The sequence below is a fragment of the Mirounga angustirostris genome, unplaced genomic scaffold (genome assembly GCF_029215605.1).
Source record: "Mirounga angustirostris isolate CCGP_5_RB_7025 unplaced genomic scaffold, mMirAng1.0.hap1 SCAF_6, whole genome shotgun sequence".
NCBI lineage: Eukaryota > Metazoa > Chordata > Mammalia > Carnivora > Phocidae > Mirounga > Mirounga angustirostris.
Genome location: NW_026991714.1, coordinates 113,253,321 through 113,276,542, shown reverse-complemented (window position 1 = coordinate 113,276,542; position 23,222 = coordinate 113,253,321). Strand labels below are relative to the sequence as shown.

Here is a 23,222-nt window from a genome sequence, read left to right as displayed (position 1 = left end):
ACGAGGGCGGTTACATCGCAGGACTCCACGGACACCATCTGAGTCCTGCTCTGTGTGAAAGGTGCTCCCTGGAGCTGTGCAGCATGGTACCTCCACCTGGCCCTACTGAACACCAGAAAAGTACCATTCCGACTGCAGGCAGGGAGCCTTATCCCTGGCTTGCTTCAAGAATCCACTTTTTAGGGCCCCTGGGTGGCTCAGTCGTTAGGCGTCTGTCTGCCTTCAGCTCAGGTCATGATTCCAGTGTCCTGGGGTTGAGCCCCGCATCAGGACCCCTGCTTGTGTTCCCTCTCTCGCTGATTCTCTCTGTGAAAGAAAGAAAGAAAAGGAAAGGAAAGGAAAGGATAGGATCTGCTTTTTTATTGTTTAACATTATATACTTTTTATAATGTTAATATATAATATATATGTAACATATATGTGTAACATTTTATTGTATAACATTATGTACCTTATACCTTTCAGGGCATTTGAGGAAAATGAAAGTGGCAGGATGCATATTTGTCAGAATTAAGTCAATTAGAATCCCATGTAAGATGTGTAATTAATCAAAATTTTTATTTATTTGATCAAGGTAGATGTTCTTCTGAATAACAAAAGTCCTTTCATTGCCATACTTACAATAATACACCATTTTAATCATATTTTAACCACACACACACCATATTTCATCAAAACTAAGATGTTATTGATTAAAAGAAGTGTCATTATTTCATGTATAACTAGGAAAGAAAAACATTGCCGATTAAACTGACCCATTATCCATTGTAAGACATGTGAATTTCAAAGATGATAAAATGTCCAAAAATGTGCATTTAAGAATTGATGAAATACAACATGTTTTAATGCATCTAAAAGGCAAAACAACACCATCCAGGCCAATAGTTTGAAATGTTGAGTATCTACGTTTTTGACATATAGTCTTATTTGTTTGTTATGCACAATCCTCGAATAGCCACACTATGAATGTTAACCACAAAGGCAGAAACAGTACAGTTCAACTGCATATAAACATGTAAAACAAACAAAAGTGAATAACTTAGGATTCAGTCACAAAGTTTAGAAGAAACACTAGCATCAAGTCACATGCACGGATTATATTACAAGTAAAAAATTAACTTTTTGACAGCTGCTTATACTGAAAACGTGCAATGACCAGAAGAATTGCAACGTGGTTATTACCCAGGTTTTTGTCTTTGGAAAAGTCAAACTAAGCAATCAGAAAAACCTCAGCAGTGCAGTAGAATGACTTTACATCTATCCCGGAAGCTGAACAATAGTGCTTGTTGCTTATGGGGCCATCAGGAAAGCCAGCTGTGGATTTCTTTCTAGTACAATTAATTGCTTCCGCTGTATATAAAATTGAAAGAATTGGGTGCTTTAGTGCGGAAAAAGGATATCCTGCTACACTGCTCCTATTTCCTCACAAAGGCTATTAGCGAGCCCTTTGCCATTAATTCACATGCATTGGATTATCCTGTGATGAAAGACCAAAAGGCTTTTCATTTTTATAGTCTCTTATCTCCTATTTATTTGGCACCTCTCTGGAGATACCTGCTCTTCTCCCAAGACTGGTTAATTGCTAGGATGTCAGAAGGTAGCTAATGACTGACTTCCTTTTCAGAGACTAATTGTGAGCCCGTCTCCATATTTTTTCTTGGAGTGGCCTTTCTCATTGCTGAGAAGTATTCTGAGCTACGTCATTGTTTGAAATGACAGATGCAGCATTCTAGTGCCAAGTTTCAATCCCTGCCCATCATACACTTTGAGACCAGCAAGTAACCCCTTTATAAATCATCTGTGTAGACCTGTACCGTCCAATACAGTAGTCACTTGCTATGTGTGACTATGTAAATTTTAATTTAGTTAAAAGTAAATAAAATTCATGGGGCGTCTGAGTGGCTCAGTTGTTAAGTGTCTGCCTTCGGCTCGTGTCATGATCCCAGGGTCCTGGGATCGAGCCCCATGTCAGGCTCCTTGCTCAGCAGGAAGCCTGCTTCTCCCTCTCCCACTCCCCCTGCTTGTGTTCCCTTTCTTGCTATATCTCTCTCTGTCAAATAAATAAATAAAAATATTTTTAAAAAATTTAAAATTAAAAAAAAAATTAAAGATAAATAAAATTCAGTTTCTCAATCTAGGCCCACTAGTGCTCAATAGCCACATGAGGTTAGTGGTGATCATCTTGGAAGACTGTGGATATAGAACATTTCCATCTTCACAGAAAGTTCTGTTGGACAGTGTTGGTATAGACCGTGACCTGCTCAGCTCAGGCCTCGTAAACAGTATCTGAGCCCATCTCCCGAACTGATTCTTTCCCTGCTTCTGTTCTCAGCAGTCAAAACGAATGGTAGAAATATTACTTTCAGGAATCATTTCTATAGTTTGTTACTAGGGAAGTTTTTGTGAATGTGTAAAGCACCAGAAATAGAGGATTGCTGTTCAATAGGTATGAAATTACAGTTATGTAAGAAGTGTTCTTACCACAATACAATAAATAATCAAAAAAAGTATTTAAGTAGTAGAAAATAAAAATTAGGCCAAAATACTAATAGTGGTTGTCTCCAGGTAGTAGGACTATGATTACTTTTTTCTTCTTCCTATTTATATGTGCTTTTTGGATTTTATTAAATACATATTGCTTTCTTAGTTAAAAAATAACATTTAAGATACTTAAACCCATTCATTTCTTTTATCACCAATTTCAAACTAAGGTGGTTTTATCCAGTCCATGTGTCTAAGAGGGAAAATAGTCATTCTGAGCAACTGTTTCTTTAAAAATGACTCTCAGCCAGCAGCTTTTAGTTGGGAGATAGATCTGTATTCCCTTCGATCCTAGCCTGAAAAGCGTCAGAGAACCTGTGTATGGAGTGCCCTAGAGCACTGCTAAACAGAATCACAGAACACCCCTCTGGAAGAGATGGCTCACGATCACTAGCAATCCCCTCCCTGATTTGTTGAGCACTTTGCATTTCTAGACTGTGGGGGTGCAGAGTCTCAGGATCAATGCCTCACAGGTTAAGGAGGCTCGTGGAGCTGAAGAGGGCTCTGGTTTTATCACTGAGAAGAGAACCATAAAAAGAAGTCCTCGTTTCCTAAAAGTTCAGGCATGATCATACAGGTTTAATTGGGAACAGCAAGCTGTTTACAGCAAATTATAAACTGTATAAAGCAGACCTCAGTGGACACGCCCAAAGGATGTCCCATGAACCCTTACTTCTCCAAGTCCAGATTCAGCAGATCTGGCTTGGTGAGGTAGGGTGCTGCAATGCCAGCCAGAGGAGTAGCCCAGAAATCCCTTTCCAGGACTTTCCATGACCAAAGGAGATGGCCAAATCGCTCATGGAAAACGTCTGTTTTTCTTTCCTTTTGTCCTTAAAACTTGAAGCCAATCCACTATTTTCTTGACTGCTACTACTCACCCACCCAATAGAGAGACACTTCAGAACAGGTTAAGCAATGCGATAGGTGGGAAGAACATCAACTTTGGAGTCAGAATTCTGGCTGAACTTCCTAATTTTTGACCTTTTGCGGACTTTGTCAACCTTTCTAAATCCCAGTCTCTTCACCTATAAAATGGGGATAAATAAATAATATCAAATCTAATGAGACAGATGTGAAACATTAGCTGAGACTATATGGAAAATAGTTGGCATAGAGTCAACATTCAGTTAATTTTCGTTACCTTTCCTTTTCCTTCTAGAAAGTGATTGGTCCATCAGTGTTTATGTTGAAGGGGAAAGAAAACAAACCGTAAAACACTTAAAGAGCCTTACTTCAAATACAGCCCAGTGCAGTTCGGTAATTAGTATGTAAGTTCTGGTTCAGCTTGGGCTGGGCTCCAGTTCTTCGTTCCAGCCTTAGCTCAGGAATTTTCTTCTCTAGAAAGACTTCGCTGCCCACTCCCAGGCTGAGTTAGTGTCCCTCCTGATTAGTCCCGTGGCACCTCGAGCTTATTTCTGTCCTATCATTTACCTTGCATTCTGCTTCTCAAACCAGAGGACCTAGCATTGGGCACGGAGTACGTGTTGTTACATAGCATTTTCTCCAGGGCAGCGGTTTTGCCTAATAATAAATGACTTAAAGCACAGGGCATACCCTTTTTAAGCTAAAATATTAGATTATAAAAGAAATTTCACAATTGCAGAGGGTCCCTAAGAGTTGTCTTTTGTGTTGATGGTCCTTTGCTTTTAGGTCTGCTTTGCAGAAAAGCTGCAGAAACATTTATTGCCATAGGACAGTGGAATTGCTTGGGAACTTGTCAGTTTCTTCCACCAGACTGTGAGCTCTGTGAGGGCAGGGACTGTTCCTCATTCACCTCTGAAATCACAATACGTAGCTACGTGGCATGAGGCCAGCCTCCAAGTAGAGACTCCATGAATGTGGACCTGAACTCAACTCTCTTCTCCCAGTACTTTGAGGAGAATATAGTATTTCCACTCAAGATAGGAATTTTGCAACTGTGTAACAGACAGGACTTCACATTGAGTGCCTAATGGAAAGAAGACAATTCTAGCTGTACTTTTTGGGGAAAGGATTTTACCTATCTGATCTTTGGCTTCCCCACCTGCCAGGGTTATGAAGATTCAGTGAGAAAAGATTCATAAAGTGCCAAGCATTGTGCTTGATACATAGGAAGTGCATGTAAGAAAAGGCTTCTTTACTTTCTTCTGAAGTCACATTCTGGTTATTAATCTACAAGCTAAGAGATGATTCTTACCATTTTAATAATTCCAAGCTACTCAAAAAGGACCTAATATCCATGGCTCAGGCTGAGCCAGTGCCTGGGGCTTCTTCTACAACACTCTGGTCTTTCCTCCTAAACCTCCAACCTAATATTACCATACCATTCCACAGCTTACTTACTGCCTCAGTTACCTTCACATTAAACCTGGGCTTATAAAATGAGAAATATTCAAGAAGAGGGTAGAGAGATACAACCACCTGTTAGGAGGTACAGGCTATAGAGTCTGGGCCCATTTCAAGCCTTGCCTCACTCAGTAATCTGATTTAGTCTCCCCACTTTGAGGCATGTCTTGGTCCTGGTTCCGGAGACAGCCCTGGACAAATGTTGCCAATTCCTACCAGAGCATGAGCCAGGGAATCAGGGTCCCCAAATGGCTGTGTCCTTCATTCTATTGGCCTGGATCCAGGGTGTCTTTATCTGGAAACTAATGAAGCTTAAGCTTCAGGGTCCCTCACTTTCAAAGGCCCCTGTGAATGTTGAGAGTTGCTGGAATGTTCTAGATTGAGAGAAGGAAGTCAGGTTGCCTTCAGGAAATATTCCTATGTAAACTTTTTGGATAACTTGCCTAAAGAGATTTCAGAAGAAAGAGACCTAGCGATCCCATGGTTCCAATCATTTGTTGTGATTCTTTCTTCTCATTTTAAATGACTGCTTGGTTTTATAATTAATTTGATGTTTGGAATTTTATTATAGTCTTTTTCTTAAAGATGGGCCCCCACAAAACCTGAATCCCAAACTGGATCAGGTTCTTATTCAATCTTTGCCTACTTTTCTTCAGAGCCTCCTTAGTCTACCGTTCACCAAAAAGTCACAAGTATGGAAGGAGACTCTGCAGGGGTCTCTGTAGTGATGACAACATTCAACACGGAATTGCCTTCACTACTGGCCTTCTATCTTTGACCGCAGGCACAGACTAGATGCCCTGCACCCATTCTGCAAATACAAGGAGCCTCTGGCCTTCAAAGTGCTTCATTAGAAATAAAAGATAAGACCTCTGTTAATTGGCTTCTCCCTGAATCTGAAAATTATTTTGAAATAGTCTCTTTATACCTGCTTTTATGCATCGAGACTTTGAGCTTGGCTTAGATAAGGGGACAGCTGATTTGGAAATGGAAATGCAGCCCTAAGAATTTACTTACTGAAATGTTTTGTTTTTTTAGTAAGATTTGTTTGTGAGAAAAGGAACTCGACTCCCAGCTAGGCTGCATCAACGATAGCATCCTTTTGCCATTTCAGTTCTAAATCTCGCCAGTATGCTGCCTAGCTGTAGGGGGGAGAAAAATGATAATCCGACGCATACACTGCTGTGGAAAAGTGTTCAGAGTTTTCACAGTTTGGCTAACCCATAAATGCATTCCAAATAGCCATTGTTTGTAGCTGTTTCTTGCGTAAACAGGTGAGAAAGACTTACATAAACAGTCAATTATTAAGTAATGGGAAAATTCCAGAGTGTTGTGGAAGGACTGAGGACAGAATGCTGGCTCACAGGGTGGCCGAGAAGAGAAGGTAAGTCCGTGACGGGTTAAGGGGCTAGAGAAATCAATGATGCTAATGTGCGGGGTCCTGTATGCAGGTTAGTTTGGGCTCTATTGAGCGGTCATGGGAAGCCATTTATGAATGTTAAGCAGGACCATTACATGGCCAGATTTATTTTTGAAGAGATCTCACTACCTGTAGTGTGGGGTGTGAGTTAGCAGTAGATGGGGGGCCAGATGGAGACAAGGTCAGGAAACTGGGAGATAACTAGAAGAGAGATATTTGGAGGCAGGAAGGTTTCTGAGGATGGAGAGGAGGGAATAGATCCAAGACAGATCAGGAAATAAATATGGCAGTCTGTGGTAACTCTTGCCAGAAGGAGCAGTTGTGGGAGAAGACAGACACATAGGATGACTCCCAGATTTCCAGTTTCAGTGACCGGTTGGGACCTGTTACTCACTGAAAGAAACGATACAAGAGGAGAAGCAGGTTGGGTGGTAGGTTGGTGAACTCAGTCAGCGCCAGATCTAGAATTCCTGCGTAGAAGAGGTGCAGGGCAGCAGCACTATGGGATTGACCTCAAAACTATGTTTACAAAAATAAGCACTCTGTCTGTTCAGATGGGGTGGCATGGGTAAGATGAGTGGCAGATGATGGGGGCTTCAGGTCCCCCTAACATCCGTATTAGTTGAGATTCTTCTGGTTGTAAGTGACAGAAACCCAATGTAAGCAAGCTCAAGGATCAAGGGGAAATTTATTACATCAAGAAAGAGATAGGTGTGGAGCTTCAGGAATGACTAGATCCAGGAGTCTTCATGTTGGCAGAACACTCCCTCCTTCTCCTTTCTAATCTTTGCTTCTCCGTGTCTGTTGGCTTCGTTCTCTCCTAGGGCAGACAGACTTTCTCTGCACAGGAGGGAGCACAGGGCCTTTGGACTAACATTCTTCCCGCTTGACCACCAGTGAGAGAAAAGACTCTTGCTCTCCAAGCTCCAGGTTTAACAAAATCTCAGGGAAAGGTTCTGATTGTTCTGGTTTGGTTCACAAACCCACTTCCTAAACCAAGCACTGTACCTAAAGGGTACCAAGAGAAAAGATAGGAAGAACCCAACTATGGCCATTCATCCAACCTATGAAGCAGGCAGACTTGGAGATGGCTGTAAGATATCCATGTGAGACAGTAGAGCCAAATCTGGATATGTGAGCCTGAGGATCTCAGGAAAGCAGTTCATGGAAGACATAGCTGTCGAATGGTTCAGAAAAGTAGTTGATGGCCTTGGCAAAATTCATAGCAGAATTTATTCCACAAGCTCAGTAAATACATTAACTTGGGATCATTATTACTTAGATAACCCTTAATATGTATTTTATAGAGCTTTATTTTTTTTAAGTTTATCTTTTTTTTTTAAGATTTTATTTATTTATTTGACAAAGAGAGACACAGCAAGAGAAGGAACACAAGCAGGGGGAATGGGAGAGGGAGAAGCAGGCTTCCTGTGGAGCAGGGAGCCCGATGTGGGACTCCATCCCAGGACCCTGTGATCATGACCTGAACCGAAGGCAGACGCCCAACGACTTAGCCACCCAGGAGCCCCTATCTATTTTTTTAAATAATCTCTACACCCATTTGGGGGCTCTAACTTATGACCCCAAGATCAGGAGTCACATGCTCTTCTGACTGAGCCAGCCAGGTGCCCCTATAGAGGTTTAAGTAGGATCAAACAGTGAAGTTCATAGTTAAAACATAAATTGTTTTTAAAAGAAAGTAAATCTTAGAACAGTATGTATAGTGTGATTCCAATTAAGTAAAGCATAAAGTGTGTGTGCAATTTGTGTGGGTGTGTATACAAGCATGGGTCTGTTTCCCAGGTTTCAGAAAACAATGTGTGCCATATCTACACAGATCTGCTTCCCAGACTGTAGACAACTACATGGAACAAGGTTTGCCATATTCATCCAGAACTGCTTGATGAACAGTTTCAAATTTTTTTTTCAAGTGAAAAGTATTATAGGAAAAGTAAAAAAAAAAAATTTTTTTGAGGGAGAGCACACGTGAGCGGGGAGGGGGGTGGGTGGGCTGAGCAGGGGCAGAGGGAAAGGGAGACAGAAAATCTTGAGCAGGCCCCACACCCAGCGTGGAGCCCAACATGGGGCTTGATCTCACGACCCTGAACCGAAATCAAGAGTCGGACACTTAACTGAGCCACCTGGGCACCCCAGGAAAAGTAAAATGTATTCTTCTATCAAAACTGGAAGTTCTTGGGTGCCTGGGTGGTTCAGTCAGTCAGGCGTCTGCCTTCGGCTCAGGTCATGATCCCAGGGTCCTGGGATCAAGTCCCACATCAGGCTCCTTGCTCAGCAGGGAGTCTGCTTCTCCCTCTACCCCTTCCCCCTGCTTGTGTGCCCTCTTGCTCTCTCTCAAATAAATAAATAAAATCTTAAAAAAAAAAAAAAAGTGGAAATTCTTGGAGTCAAATATTTATCTCCTTTCAACTGGCAGGCATTTGAAGACATTACCTGACGTGTCTTACTGAGGCCTACAAGGTCCTCAGTGCTCCTCACCTCTTCTACTGCCCTCTCCTTACTTGTACTTTCAAGCCTGGGCCTTCACTGTGCCAAATCCTTCCCTTAAAGACTCCACATGTATTTTTTCCTCCATCTGGGACACTCTATCTCAAACTTTGGTATGGTTGGTTTCTCCCATCATTCAGACCTCAGCCCAAATGTTACCTCCTCAGCAAGGTCTTCCCCGACTACCCAGCCACAAGTATCTTACTCTGGCCCCCAACACAATGTGCTCTGTTTTATTTTCCCATGGCACTCACTGTCTCAAATTATATTGATTATGTATACTTGCTTATTGCTTGTCTTGTCCCTGAGAGTGTAAGCTCTGTGAAAGAAGGAACCTTGTCTGGATTGTCGTCCTCCATCCCTACACCAAAGCCTAGCCACTCACTGAATGTTTGTGGAATGAAAAGACATATTGCTGGAATATTATTCAGCACTATAAAGAAATGATGTGTCCAGTCATAAAAAGACCTAGAGGAAACTTAAATGCGTATTACTAAGTGAAAGAAGCCAACAACCTACAAAGGCTACATACTGTGTGATTCCAACTCTATGACGTTCTGGAAAAGGCAAAACTATGGAGACAGTAAAAAGATCAGTGGTTGTCAGGGGCTAAAGGGGAGGGAGGGATGACTAGGTGCAGCACGGAGGGTTCTTACTGCAACTCTGTATGATGTTGGAATGTCATAATACATGTGTTCAACCCCAAAGAATGTGAATGTGTCAAACCCACCAAGAGTGAACCCTAATGTAACCTGTGGGCTCTGAGTGATAATGACACCTCAGTATATGGGTTCAGCGATTGTAACGAATGTCCCGCTCTGGTCGGGGGGTTGTTTATAATGGGGGAGGCTGTATGTGAGTTAGAACAAGGAGTATCTGGGCAATCTGTGTACCTTCTGCTCAGTTCTGCTGTGAACCTAAAGCTGCCCTGAAAATTAAATCTGTTTTTAAAAAACAACAGCATACATTGCCCAAGTTGTTGAAATGATTTACGTGTGTGCATGGAACATTGAGAAAAATTCTTAACATTGTCAGCATTGTCCTGGGAAAGCTAGAATCAGGAAAGCCTAAACCCAAATTTTAGGCAGTGTTTTCAAAATTGGAGTTCCATATTCTGTGCTTAAATAAATGAAGCAAGTTTCTTTATTAAGGGACCGAGCACTCATGCAGCTCACATGTGTGCTGTGACTCTCCAGGGTGAAGAGCATATACAACCATTTCCTAGGATTTGATCCAGAACCTATTCTTCACGCCATGTCCTTATCATTAATGAGCCTAAATCCAGCTGAATGCCAGTGGTTAGCCTGTGGAGCAGCTTTAAATAGTCAAATATTTCTCCTCAGAACCAATCCAACACAAGTTAGTTAGTATCTTGTTTTGCTGATTCCAAACCACTAGAATCTAAGTTCCATGGCAATAACAGTTTGTGTCTGTTTCCTTTACTATTATGTTCCCAGTGTCCAGAGCAGTGCCTGGCATGTAGCAGGTGCTCAATAAAATATCTGTTGAAAGAATGAATGAATGAGCAAATGAATAAACAACTTTTCTTCTGTGAAAAGGGCAGAAATTCTGGTACAAGGTAATTATACCAAATTTTGATCCAGGTGTTTCATATTTCCAGGCTCCTTGTGTAATATTTATACTTGCTACAGGTTTTCCCAAAGCATTTTTTTTTCTGAATGGACACATTGAAGGAGTTAAGAAAATGAAGGAAGAGTGAGGGCCTTGGGCTCTGACCCTACCCCATTGGTGATAATGGTCGCTAACATTTGTGTTGTAATTTCTAACAAAAGCTATTGCATTTAGCTCTCAAAACACCTGTGAGGCAGGTGTTATTACCTTCACTCTCAAGAGGGATGAGAGACATTCTCCCAATGTCACCCTGGTGATATTAGATCAGCCTTGATCTAAGTTCTGGTCTTAACACGTCAAAGTCCATGTTCAGTCCATGGCCCCCGGCTGCCTCCCCAGCTGACCGTGTGTCCTGAGAAGCCATTTCTCCTTTCTTGGTTCCCACATCTGGAAAATGCCCAGGGGATTTCTTAGATTCCTTCCAACTTTACGTTCTATGACTCTATGAGACTCTTTTTTTTTTTTTCTTTTTCTCCATCTGAAGTGCTATAGCTTTAAGAATGCTAAAATAGTATCTTATTCCTTCTTGCAATTGCACAGCTCTTTCAAAAATCTGATTGAGGTGCTAAAAATATCAAATAAATTATGAAAATGTTCTCTTTCTTTTTAAGTAATGCCTGGAAACAGAATACCTTAACAAAGAGTGAACTGAGGGGCACCTGGGTGGCTCAGATGGTTGGGCGTCTGCCTTCGGCTCAGGTCATGATCCCAGGGTCCTGGGATTGAGTCCCGCATCAGGGTTCCTGCTCAGTGGGGAGCTTGCTTCTCCCTCTGCCTGCCACTCCCCCTGCTTGTGCTCTTCCTCTCTCTTTCTGGCAAATAAATAAATAAAATCTTCAAAAAACAAAAACAAAAAAAGAGTGAATTGGGTTTGTTAAGCATAGTGTCCTCAGAAACATCTTCCTTATTAAAAAAGAAGAAAAAATGCCATGAAAGGGTTTTTCTCTGAGCTTATTTCAAAACAAAAGACATGGAAGAAAATTTTCTAGAAATGAAGCCATTTAGAACAGAATAAAAATAAATAAATCTGAAATAATCACCTAGTAGCAAAATAAATAAACCTTTCCATAAAGAAAAGGCAAAGCCTGGTCTTCACTTTATTATTTACCTGGTAAATTCCCTTTGTATGCAAAAATTTGTATTATTCACATGTCTTTGTCTGTTTAAACAAGGCAATTAAACTGCTGTTGGGCCACACAGCCAACAGAGCGAGTGAGTTATATGTTTCTTCTCCGCAGGACATTTCGTTTTGCCTCAAACTTTTTTTTTTTGCAGCCATATAGAAATAATCTACTTTTGGTGTCATGTGAAAAAAACTTTACACAGAAAAATCAGTATTTGCACATCCTTTTTTAGGTTTTATTGTGCTAAAAAGTAGAATCCACACAGGCCAAAGAAAACCCCAAAACAAACATGCAAAATATTTTTGTGCACACCTCTACCGCACTACTTTCCACTTTTGAAATCTTAAAATTAAAAAAAAAAAAAAAATCCCAAAGCAAGAGTACCCGGGTTGAAAAGCTAACATTATAAAAGCTAGATTCCTAACACATACACTGCAGACACAAATCACTCCGTTGCAAAAAGTTAATGTTTGTAAGTGTTAAATGAGGAGACATGAACGGGAGATCCGAAGTGTGCTCCCCACTAGGAACTATTAGAAATTGTTTGGTGTCCTAGGACATCCCTGATGGTGAGATAGATACAACCTTAACCCCAAAGCTACACCAAACTTGCAAACACCGAGGGAACCCCATATTCAAAACTACCTTCTTCTCCTGCTACCTTTAAAATTGTTTTTTTGTTTGTTTTGGGTTTCGGTAAATAAAGAGTCCCTCAGAATCAACACTCGTTCTCTCTGAGATGTAGAAAAACCGATTCAATAAATGACCATGATGAAGTCCTTCTTTGAGATGCTTCAATTTTCTTTTTAATGATCATGTACTTTTTTAATGGTCGCACTGGCATGCGTGTGTCCATGTGTGTGTAAACCCTTTTAAAAGATATTTTTGGAAACTTAACTCTTGGGAACTGTTTTTCCTTTCCTCAAGACCAGTCCCTGAAAATGTGTTTTTGTTTTCGTTTTTGCTTTAAGAGAAAACCTGCCTAGAGCTTTTCTGTACAGCCAGCAACCTCCTATCCCTGTATATTTGAACTTTCAAAAAATAACAGAATGCTCCAAGGTACTTGTTTGCAACTCCTGAAAAATCTCCAGTCACTCCCAGCAGATTTTACTGCCTGGTACTTTAGATTCACTTTCTTACTGCACCACAGGTAAAGAAGGGCCCCGTGGTAGGAGCACAATTATGTCCCTCCTGGTGCTCCCTCAGGAACATGGCTTCACCCTTGGAAAAAAAGCACGGGCCTCCTGCTAGGGGCGCATCCTGTTGCTGCTTTCTCCCTCAAGGAGAAGGGACACACTCAGGTAGAAAGGCAGTCCCCTGGAAGCCTCAGTTCTCAGAAGAAAATGTTCTAATGCATTCTCATAAAACATGCAAAGAGAAAAATCCAAAACAGGAGTGAGGAGAGAGTAGCAGTGAGTTGGAAGAGTGCCTAACTATTGTGTTCAAGTGAGAAACACCCCCTCAGACTGCCTGCTTCCATGCCTTGTTCAATGAGCATAATAACAGTGCTTCCTGAAGGGAAAGAGAATATACCATTTCCAGCCTCAGAAACTAAGCTGCTCTCTTCGTCACCAAACAGCTTTAAAATGCTTACTTAGCCCAAACTATCACTAATGTTTTAAAGAAGTTTGAAGACCCAAGTCTATTTCAATAAATACTTAAAAAAGTTCTAGATCAACTTGGCTCATACATTTTCAAACTATGGGCCCAAATGGCAAATGAGTACATTATCAGTCCCTCTTCTTCTCCCAACGGTCGACATCCCTGCCCGTACTCAGTGTGCGGCACTGAAAGGAACACTTGAGAAGGATGGTGCAGGTCTGAGGTGGGAGGTGCGGCCAACACTGGCATTTTTACTGAGGCTGGCAGAAGGTAAGGCTCCTCTCTCCATGCAGAGTTTGGGCATGTTCTCGGCCTATTCTGCCATCCTGTTTCAGACACCGTCTCTCTTTTCTTGTCCACAGGTCATTATGCCTGTTGGGGGAAGGGGCACTGAGGAAGACTTCATAAGTGAGCAGTCACAGGACTGGGAGAGAAATACATGCACAAGACCGGGACATTCACGCTCACGAACTTCATAAGCAAAACAAAGGCTAGACGCAACCCAGAGTCGCTTTAAAATCTCCTCTCACACACAGCAAAGCAAAACTGGAAAAACCCAATTCCACTTTCCCATCACAATTCAAAAAGGAGCTAAACCTTCTGGGGACATAGGATGTCTTAGACGTGAGCCAGAGATGTCTGTAGCATGAGCCAGAGCCCTTCCTAAAGCCCTGTCAACTGCCCCACAGCTCCTAGAAGACCCCTCCTAGACACCTGGACTCCCTCAGAACGCTCAACTCTGTTCAAGTCTGAAGTCTGATGCCCAGAGGTAGCTCCGAGACACTAGTAATGGAATAACACTTCCTTTTTTGGTGAGGAAAGCCCAATCGGTCTCAGCTAACAAGCCCTCAGCTATGGCTCTAAAAATACCCCACAGCGAGTACTGTTTAGCACTTCGTTCTGTTTGCCAGAGGAGCTCTAGAGAACTCCAACGCACGCTCCAGATTCTCCATGACCGCTCTGAGCTCTGTCCCTGCTCTGGTGACCTCAGGGAAGGGTATCGCTTTGAGAAAATGACTTTTTTGTTTTCCACTCTGGAGTTCTTGGAATTCTGTCCTGAACATCTGAATTACCACTCCAGCCTTGGATTAATTACTAGCTTGGTTGAGGAATCTTCATTTGGCTTCTAGTCTGAACTATGCAAATACACGATCTGTGTGCAGAAGGAAGGACTAAAATTATACTTCAAAAGGGCTCAGTAGCTTCCTGTGTTCCCCCTTTCCCCCAAAAAGAAACGTCAGCCTCCTTGAATCCTTTATTGTCAGCGGCAGGAGCAGCTCCCGGCCTGTCCGCATCAGACGCTCTGGGCTCCCTAAACGTTGATGGCGTGTGCGTGCTTCTTGCACAGGGGTTTGTCCTTCTTGGAGTAGAATGGCTGCCCCTCCAGATTCACATGGCAGACCTGGGACAGAGGACAGACAGGTGTGAGGCGGGCCTACCTCTCCCCACTACAAATTCCTAATGACGTAAGCAGAGTAGACAATCGAACTACATAACGTTTAAGACTTCCAAAGAGGAACACAGAACTAAACTCAAATTAATGAAATGGAATACAAAAAAATATACAAGATGAAGATGATCGATGGATGCTGTCCAAAGTTTACAAGACACCAGTACAAAATCGTGAGTCAATATCCACGGGGGCAATTAACATCCAAGAAAATACCATTAGGAAACTAACAAACACATCAGAAAAGATTATCCTCACTAATAAGTAAAGGAAAAATAAATTAAAACCTCCGTGAGAGACCCCTAAGTATCTATTAATCTAACAAAAACAAAAAACAAGAAACAAAAACCCTCAGTCGCTTGTTACCTTTAACCTTAGAAAACTGTAGCCAAAAAGCAAAAAAAAAAGGTATCAATCAACAGTTAACAACGCCAAAAGGGAATCAGGCCTACTTGGGCACTGCTAGGGACACCACTCGGTGAATCAGCTCAGTCTTCTGTAGGGGATGTGGCAACACTGAAGAGGGGCTGTAAAGATGTGTCTGCCCGGTACCACTCAGGAGGAGTTTATCTTGCAGAAATGATTGCACGGAACAACGTGTGCTCAAGTGAAAACTGAAAACCACTAAAATGTCTCTCTATGGGGAGATGACTAAGATTCTTACAGTACATTTTCCAATGGAATGCCACCAGGAAAAAGATCAGTCAAATATGGAAAAGCGTATGCAGGGAGACAGTATATGAAAGAAAAAGAGGCAAAATTATATATCCCCATGATGACATAATATGAGTGCAGTTTGAAGATGGAGACATCACAGAAAGAAGAAAGCTAAGTAATGTATGTTGAGGCTACTGTGGGTCAAGCAGGAGGCCACTCTACATACATGATCTCATTTAATTCTCACAAAAACTTATGGGAAGGTATGACTTTTCCCCATTTCACAAGGGAACAACTGTGGTTCATAGAGCCAAGCGTCCCACTTAAGTCACAGACCTAGCAAGTTGTAGAGCTGGGACTCGGTGTCCAGGTCTGCAAGACCCTAGATCTAGCTCATCTTCCCCATACCCCACCACAGAGGGGGGCTGTGCTTACTTGAAATTGTTCTGGGCTTGTGGGACTTGTATTGAGGTAGCCCTCCAAGTTTGCTGGACTACCAGTGTGTAGGCTGGCCCTGGGTGGGCAGTATGCCAATGTGTCAGAGTCAGCTGGGAAGTCACATAGGCTGGGATGAGCCCCCGGGTCATAGAGGGCACTGAACATACCAAACAGGGAGCAGAAGTAGGGACCACATCTAGGACACTGACATCAGAAGAAGTGCAGATAGAGGTGTCTGGGTGGCTCAGTCAGTTAATCATCCAACTCTTGATTTCAGCTCAGGTCATGATCTCAGGGTCGTGAGATCAAGGCCCATGCTGGGAGTGGAGCCTGCTTAAGAATGTCTCTCTCCCTCTCCCTCTGCCTGTCCCCCGCCCCCACTAAAAAAGAAAAAGGAGGAGGAGGAGGGCAGCAGGTAGAGTTCCCACATACAAAAGGCATGAGGATAGAGAAATCACCCTCTTGAGATGAGCTTAGCTCAGTGAGCATGTGACCACTCCAAGACAGTTGGAAAGAAAGGTGGCATCACAGTGGTCCCATGTGCTTAACCCCTCACCCAACCCCCAGACAGGAGCTTAATCCATCATTTTATTTTTTAAAATATTTCTTATTATTTTTTATTGAGAGAGAGAGCACGAGTGGGTTGGGGCAGAGGTAGAAGGAGAGAGAATCTTAAGCAGACTCCACACTCAGCACAGAGCCCAATGTGGGGCTCCATCTCATGACCCTGAAATCATGACCTGAGCTGAAATCAAGAGCTGGATGTTTAACCAACCGAGCCACCCAGGGATCCCATCTCAGCCCTCATTTTATATGCTTAGGACTTTAGAGAGGCTGTCTTGTTCTATTCTTTAATTGTTTGTATATGTTAACTTTGTTTTCTTTCAAGATTCCGAACTCCTTGAAGGTGGAGCTTTGTTCAGAGATACTCTTGTGTTCCCCAAACTCAAGCAATATTTGGTAAATTGAATTAGTCTAAAGTTATGTGCTCTCCTGAGATCTAACTGGTGGGAAAACAGCTTATCAGCTGGGAGAGCTAGTTCTGACCTTCCTTTCTTATTAATTTTTTAATTATAAGAAAATATATGCTCATCAAAGATGATTTAGCAATATAAAGTGATGGAAAAGGATTCCCCTTGCCCCCCCCCCAAAAAAAACCCTCACAGTTTTCCAATCAAAAGATTCCTTTCCAAAAATTAAAACCAAAACCATGTTTCAGTTCGCTATACCTTAACAGGGCAGTGAGTGCCACACAGGGCCACTTAGGAGGAAGATGTAATGATTCATTCACCACGCTGATTCTCCAAAGGACAGGATCTGCCTGGCTTCTTTAGATGGATCCTTCTGCAGTGCTATGGGTCTCTCACACCTTGCCAGAACTTATCTGTAATCTTGGCCTGAACAACTCTATGCTTTACTGCTTCTTCTGGTCTCTCTCTGGGATTTGTGACACTGTGATTCTCAGCCAAACTCAGTGGGCTCAAGGGACAGACCCATGCTCACCTTTTCCATGGTACCCTCTCCATGTGACACAGACTTCTCGTCAGCCTGCCCTGAGATAACAGGCCTTCTGTGTCACAGTCTGCCCTGGACCTTCTCCAAGTCTCTTGGATCCTTCTAGAAGTTGGGCAACCAGACTTGCATGCAGTGTCTTAGGATCAGACAAGCCATGACTTGAATGTCAGGGTCAGAGGGCCCTATGTGCCTTGCTGAGCCATTGCTCTTTAGGGGATAACCAGAAAGCCAGTATATTCACATTGTTGTCCGTTTTCAGAGGGGAGGACCTGATGTATTTAAAGGACCCTAAAAGACAATTAGAAAATCTATTCCAAAAGCTGGAAAATCAGAGTGTTTAGATTGAATTGTGTTGTTTCTTCCCCCAAATTCATATGCTGAAGTCCTTACTCCCAGTACCTTCAATCTATTCTGCGCTGGGACACACCAGTGACCTTATTTGGAAGCAGGATCTCTGCAGATATAATTAAGATGTAAGTTAAGATGAGGTCATGCTGGAGTAAGATGGGCCATTAATCCAGTAGGACCAGTGTCCTTATAAGAAAAGGAGAAGCATATAGAGACAGACACACACAGCAGAGAAGGCCATGCAAAGACACAGACACACAGAGGGAAGGATGCCATGGGACATGGAGCCGAGACTGAAGTTCTGCAGCTGTGATTCAAGAAACACAGAGACTGCTGGAAACCACCAAAAGCTAGGGGAGAGCGCACGGCCCTGCCGACATCTTGAATTTGGACTTCTAGCCTCCAGAACTATGAGAGAGTCCATTTCAGTTGTTGAAGACATCGGATTTGGGTACATTGTTACAGCAGAGTCAACACAGTGCACCTCATGCATGGTGGGAGTGTACATGTGGTGTAGACACTGAGGTGCATTGCAGTAAACTTTATGATGAGGGTTGTCCTATATCATAAGCCTATAAAAATAGTTCAAGTTTAAACTGCATGGATATTTGATACATGGCCACACTTTACCTTGAGCAGCTCTGATAAAACCAAAACAAAACAAACATAGTAGCAGCACATTAATTTTCCCAAATAAAGTTCAGTCAACTGCAGACTCACATCACAGGCCTTTCTCAGGGATGAATATTTCCTTAATGTAAGGCAGAGTCCTAATGTCAGTGAGCTCATTGCTGTGTCCACACCCCCCTCCCCCAACCCAAAGTCCTCGTAAGGAAAATGCCAACCTCATGGGAAAAATGACTTGGCTGTTCAGGAGAAATAGATGGCACATGGTTAACAGGTCATCTACGGCTTATCTCCTGGCAACTACATATCAGGAGCAAGACCATTTAGGAAAATAAAATGATACTCAGCCCCGATTCCTAAAGGTTCTCTCAAAAGAAGGCTTATCTCAGTTTTTCATAGAATGAGTCAACAAGCTCCAATCTAGTGTTTCATTGTGAAAATTTGGGGGAAAACGCTCGAATCACTTCATCATATCTAAAGCAACTTATCATCATAGGAAGCCATCCTTCTTTATTCTGACCCAAGCATCATTCACTGCTCCCAACTATTGAGAGCATTCCTGGTGAGACAAGCTGCTGGTTTGACATTTCCTTAATGAAATGGAGAGTAACAAAGCCACTTTGGTTTAGAAGTAATTATTAGTAATAAACTTTGCTTGACTGTGACATATCCAGCATCATGGTACTTGCCAGCTTTTTAAAATGATCAGCATAGGGCACCTGGGTGGCTCAGTTGGTTGGGCGACTGCCTTCGGCTCAGGTCATGATCCTGGAGTCCCGGGATCGAGTCCCGCATTGGGCTCCCTGCTCGGTGGGGAGTCTGCTTCTCCCTCTGACCCTCCCCCCTCTCATGTGCTCTCTCTCTCTCATTCTCTCTCTCAAATAAATAAATAAAATCTTAAAAAATAAATAAATAAAAATGATCAGCATATCAGCGGGCCAGTGTTGAAAGGGATATAGAGGGTTGATCACCTGGCCCACTAGGTCCCTCTTGCCCCTTCTCAGAAAGTCAGAGCCCCCGGCCGTGCTAAAAACATACTGCGCAGATGAAGCAGGTGTCATGCCAGGTGTGTCCCAGGGCTTCGATAAACTTGTCCCCAGCCTCCACGGGGAAATCGCAGCCATGACACTTGGTGCTGAACAGATTGACGTAGTCTGAAATGAAAGGCAGAGTGAGGACCAGGCATCCAGGCAGGCTGGGAGAAGCATCCTGGACACACTGACACAATGCCACAACAATGACACCACACCGCAAATCACTGAGCTGGGGCAGTGCGTAGGACCTAACTGGTTACTTCTCATCTTGCAGACAAAATGCTCAGTTACATGATTGTGTTTTTTTCTTTTCAATAATTTGCACTGATGGTGTATGGATTCAGGCTTAGTTACCACTCTGTGCTGGTTTAATTTACAAACATTTTCCAGATCTGTCATTAACTTTCTTTCTACAGGGTGATTTTCTCTTCTGCCTCTGTCACCGTTTAGAGCCCAAACAGACCAATCGCAAAAAAGAAAAAAAAAAAAATCACATTTCCCAATAGCTATGTTTAGTTTGGAAGAAGGAGAGCCCTTAACATTTTTAGGAGTTCTATAGCATGTTCTTTGCTTGGCAATTCTTCTGTCATTGGGCATTTGTGTTGATAACAAAGTTTCACTACTAGAAACAATATTTGAGCTACTATGTTAAGACTCGTCCCCCTCCCTGCCTCACCGAAAAGATAATAATACCATGTATTGTTTGTATAATGCTTTACGGTTCACCAAGCATTCTCGCATAGATGGTATTCTTTACTAGAATCTCAATGTCATGATCTGTGGATTAGTATGTACTGTTTTCTTTCCACCCTCGACACAGTGCCTGGCACACAAGTCAATACCCAACACATATGTGTGGAATGAATAACGGATGGGGTGAATCAATAAATCAATGAATGAACTTAATCTTCAAAAAAATCCCTCAGAGATTGAACTATAATTATTTTTCTGTTTTATTTTATTTTGTGGATGAGGAAGCCAAGGCTCGCCAGAGTCATACAGCTGAGACACACAGCTGAGTGGACTGGGTCCCAACTCCAACTCAGGAGCTGTCTTCCCTGGGCCCCAGCGACAAGGAGTTCTACGTACTCAGGGTAGAACTCTTCCAGATTCTTTCAGAGAAGTTTGATGCCTCTTACAAAGCCTTCATTCCCCTGGAAGTGTGCTTGTCTCTCCACAGCTCTGCCACAGTTGGCTTCTCCTCACACCTTCCATGTTTCTGCTCAGGTCTCCTTGTGGACAGTGTGCCTGTTCTCCACCTTAGACCACATCCTAAGAAGCAGCGTGCCATGGGGGGCTATGGACTTGGGTTCTGAAGAACCCAGCACTGAGCTCAAGTCCTAGCTCTGTTCGGGAATTGTTCCTACTTGGGGCAAGTCACCTAACTTCTCAGCATCTCTGGTTTCTTATCTGTAGAATGGGAGTAACTACAGTACCTAAGTCGTGGGGTTGTTGTACAGATTCAATAAGATAATGTACATGAATGTACTTGGCACAGATACTCAAAAATCTTGGCTCTTATTGTGAATGTCTTTATAAAGGATGGAAGGAGGGAAGGAAATGTGATTCCAGTGCCTACTTGGCACCAGTCCAATACTAGTGATTTTCTAAGTTTCCTGGGTAATCTTCACAGCAGCTGTAGGAAGAAATATTATTCCCATTTTAAAGATGAGGAAACTGGCTGCCGAGGTTCTATCGCACCGGCAGTAAGGAGCCTGCCTCAATGGACTCCAAAGTTCATCCTCTTTCCATGACTTCACGTGGTCTCTGGTTATCTATTTGACATTGAGCTTTGATAAGTTATATCTCTTGCATCTATTTTCCAACGTACGGTTTCCCCTTTTGTGTTTAATTATGATTTGTCATGCAAATGCTGTTCTATACGTCACGGCCCATGAGGCCTGTCTCTGATGGAATACTTCATTTCTCACCAGAACTAAAAACATCATTCTGCTTCCTTTAAAAAGTTAGAGTGGGTTTACAGTTCACTCCGTGCTCTGTAGGAACTAGTGTGGGTGAGAAGCAGGGCCATAGGCTACCCCATCTCCACGGGAGGGCAAGCCCTGTACCCCATTTCTGACTCCTCTCTCATTACTCCCAGTCTCCAGATGCCCTGGACTGTCTCGTCTGCCTCATGCCTGTGTATGAACCAGGTCCTGGGCTTGGAAAACTCTCCCCACTTTGTGTACCAGGATCTCTGCAATGCTGTGGGCCCAGGCCTTCCTCCTGGAAAGTCCTCATCTTCCACCCCAACCGAGAGAAATGAGATGGGCTTCCCAAGGGCTTCTCTTGGGCTTCCCTGCCTTCTCCCTCCCTCCCTCCCTCCCTCCATTCATTCATTCATGCAATCATCTCTTGAATATCCATTTATGTGCTGGTGTATCACAGGATGATGTGTCTGCTTGAGGTTTCTGAAGGCAAAGACCCACTCCTAATGCTCCGTGTCTTTCACAGGAACTGGCACACATTTGATGGATGAAGGATGAATGGACAAACAAAGAAATCGTTTGGAAAACCACACTAAATAGTAATTCCTTCTCTTGCTGCGCAGCCTTAAATTAAGCTTTTACAATGGAACATCTAGTCTGGCCTGCTGATTGGTTTTTCTGTTTTATACTTAATTCTGTATGATCTGGAGAACTGCCACTTTGTTTTAAAATTTGGTAGCACCGGTCTTGACCCTAACACATTTTTTTTTAAAGTTCACATATTTCATCATTTATCCAAAAAAAAAAAAAAGAGAGAGAGAGAGAGACTATAATTGGAATTAAGTTTGTGCTTGGGCTTTTCCCACCATGAATATAATCTAGTTCCTCATGTATTTATTTCTTACTTTACTTCTCCTATTAGGTCTTTATAATTTTCTTTGACTAACTCTCTTATGCCCCAAGTTGAATTCGTACCCTGTATTTAATGGATTTTATTGCTATTGTAAAAGGATTTCCATCCATCAAATCACAGGTGCTCTCTGTTGCAAAAGGGCTTGGTGCTTTCTGAGAACAGTGGTTCTCAAACGTTAGAATCATCTCAAGGGGTCGCTAAACATTGCTGGGCCCTACCGCTCAGAGTTTCGGATTCAGCAGATCTGGGGTGGGGCCCAAAGATCTGCATTTCTGTGATTCTGATATTGCTGGTCTTTGGATCATACCTCGATTCTCAAACTTAATTGAATATAGAATCATATGGGTGGGGGTAGGGTGATAAAATTCTGCATCTGTACATCTGGGAATTGATCTTCTATATCTTTAAAGTTTCCCAGGTGATCATGATGCCCCTTCAGGTCTGGGCACTGCTCAGGGGCAGGCCCTCCTAGCTCTCTTACTTATGCGCAAGATATCATATGTAAAAGTGTCAGCTCGTGATTGCAGCTGATGAAATCTTTTGGAGTCTAGAGCCTAGCATTCTGACATTCTCCCTTCTGTGTCTTCTTCCAAGTTGTTGATAAGAATGATGACAAGGTACGACAATGAGATACCACTTCACCCTGCTATCAAAAACCCAGCAAAATAGCAAGTGTAGGCAAAGATGTAGTGAAACTGGAACCCTGTGCCCTGCTGGTGGGATTGTAAAATGGTGCAGTGCCATCATGGGAATAGTGGAAACCTCAAAAATAGAAATACCGGGGCGCCTGGGTGGCTCAGTTGGTTAAGTGACTGCCTTCGGCTCAGGTCATGATCCTGGAGTCCCGGGATCGAGTCCCGCATCGGGCTCCCTGCTGTCAGCAGGGAGTCTGCTTCTCCCTCTGACCCTCCCCCCTCATGCTCTCTCTCTCTATCTCATTCTCTCTCTCAAATAAATAAATAAAATCTTTAAAAAAAAAATAGAAATACCATATGACCCAGCAACCCTACCTCTGGGCATATACCCCCAAAGAACTGCAAACAGGGTCTTTTAGACATGTTCATAGCAGCAGTATTCACAATAGCCAAGAAGCGGAAGCAACCTAAATGTCCATCAGATTTGGGGGAGGTACTGAGGACTTTTCAAGCCTCAGACACAAATTA

The 23,222-nt window shown here is 42.7% G+C and overlaps 1 protein-coding gene and 1 pseudogene across 3 annotated transcripts in view; one reads left to right on the top strand and one right to left on the bottom strand.

Annotated features, from left to right (window-relative positions):
- Positions 1 to 2,348: 2,348 nt before the first annotated feature.
- Positions 2,349 to 2,452, top strand: LOC123847309 (small nucleolar RNA U3; annotated as a pseudogene).
- Positions 2,453 to 11,754: 9,302 nt separating this feature from the next.
- LDB3 (LIM domain binding 3) overlaps positions 11,755 to 23,222 on the bottom strand; it is a 61,352-nt gene continuing 49,884 nt past the window's right edge. For 2 of the 3 annotated variants that reach the window (XM_064594907.1, XM_064594909.1), the window contains 2 exons: positions 19,223 to 19,338; positions 11,755 to 14,551 (listed from right to left, as the gene is read on the bottom strand). In XM_064594907.1, coding sequence (XP_064450977.1) covers positions 14,462 to 14,551; positions 19,223 to 19,338 — 206 coding nt within the window. In that variant the 3' untranslated portion in view covers positions 11,755 to 14,461. Of the gene's footprint in view, positions 14,552 to 17,477; positions 17,664 to 19,222; positions 19,339 to 23,222 lie in introns of those variants that run through there. The other variant, XM_064594908.1, reaches the window with a different exon arrangement.